This window comes from Sinocyclocheilus grahami, unplaced genomic scaffold (genome assembly GCF_001515645.1).
Source record: "Sinocyclocheilus grahami isolate Dianchi unplaced genomic scaffold, SAMN03320097.WGS_v1.1 scaffold9907.1, whole genome shotgun sequence".
NCBI lineage: Eukaryota > Metazoa > Chordata > Actinopteri > Cypriniformes > Cyprinidae > Sinocyclocheilus > Sinocyclocheilus grahami.
In genome coordinates this window covers 4,739-5,720 of record NW_015512925.1, presented here as the reverse complement: position 1 = coordinate 5,720, position 982 = coordinate 4,739, and the positions used below count along the sequence as shown (strand labels likewise).

The 982-nt window shown below is 43.6% G+C and overlaps 1 protein-coding gene across 1 annotated transcript in view; it reads left to right on the top strand.

Annotated features, from left to right (window-relative positions):
* Positions 1-4: 4 nt before the first annotated feature.
* Positions 5-982, top strand: part of LOC107578362 (chromodomain-helicase-DNA-binding protein 4-like) — a 2,232-nt gene continuing 1,254 nt past the window's right edge. Inside the window, exons 1-5 of the mRNA XM_016264333.1 lie at positions 5-58; positions 174-305; positions 383-500; positions 594-718; positions 834-926. Of these exons, the coding sequence (XP_016119819.1) occupies positions 5-58; positions 174-305; positions 383-500; positions 594-718; positions 834-926 (522 nt within the window). The remainder of the gene's footprint in view (positions 59-173; positions 306-382; positions 501-593; positions 719-833; positions 927-982) is intronic.

The following is a 982-nucleotide window of genomic DNA, read 5'->3' as shown; positions in this document are numbered from 1 at the left end:
GGTTATGGACCTAAAGAAGTGCTGTAACCACCCCTACCTCTTCCCGACAGCTGCTAATGTGAGCTTCCACGCACTCACTCTCAACTAAGACAGTACCATTTTACAGTAGAAATTAGGTTTTGAATGAATAACAGCAGTACTTTCAGCTGATCGTTATGGGTCTGATTTTGCAGGAAGCCCCTAAAATGCCCAATGGCATGTATGATGGCAGTGCCCTCACAAAGGCTTCTGGGAAACTGATGCTTCTGTGTAAGATGCTGAAAAAACTAAAGGAGGGTGGACACAGAGTGCTTATATTCTCACAGGTACACACAAATACCGCACACAGATTTACTCAACTATATACTACTGTATATTCAAAAATCTTTGTGCATGGATGTAGATGACAAAGATGTTGGATTTGCTGGAAGACTTTCTGGAGAATGACGGGTACAAGTATGAAAGGATAGACGGAGGGGTGACTGGAGGGATGAGGCAGGAAGCCATCGATAGATTCAATGGTGAGAGGGGAAAAGCCACCCATTTCCATGAAATAACAACAACATAATGGATGTTTTGTTTTGACAAAATCCTTCTCTTTTCTGTCACTGCAGCTCCTGGTGCTCCTCAGTTTGTTTTCCTCTTGTCCACCCGAGCAGGGGGTTTGGGCATCAATTTGGCAACCGCTGACACTGTCATAATCTACGACTCTGACTGGAACCCACACAATGACATCCAGGTAGAGGCGACATAAAATACCTGATGCTAAAACTGTCAAACACCTGCATCTCTGTGAGAGAGTCTGTGTGGGTGGACTCTTTCTGATGCTGTCTCTCTCCTGTTGTCTTTCTCAGGCATTTAGCAGGGCTCATCGTATTGGTCAGAATAAGAAGGTGATGATCTATCGATTTGTCACTAAAGCATCTGTGGAGGAGAGAATTACACAGGTGAGATATGAAACCGTAGTTTAAAACCCAGGCAAATACAAAACTGTTGAAAAAAA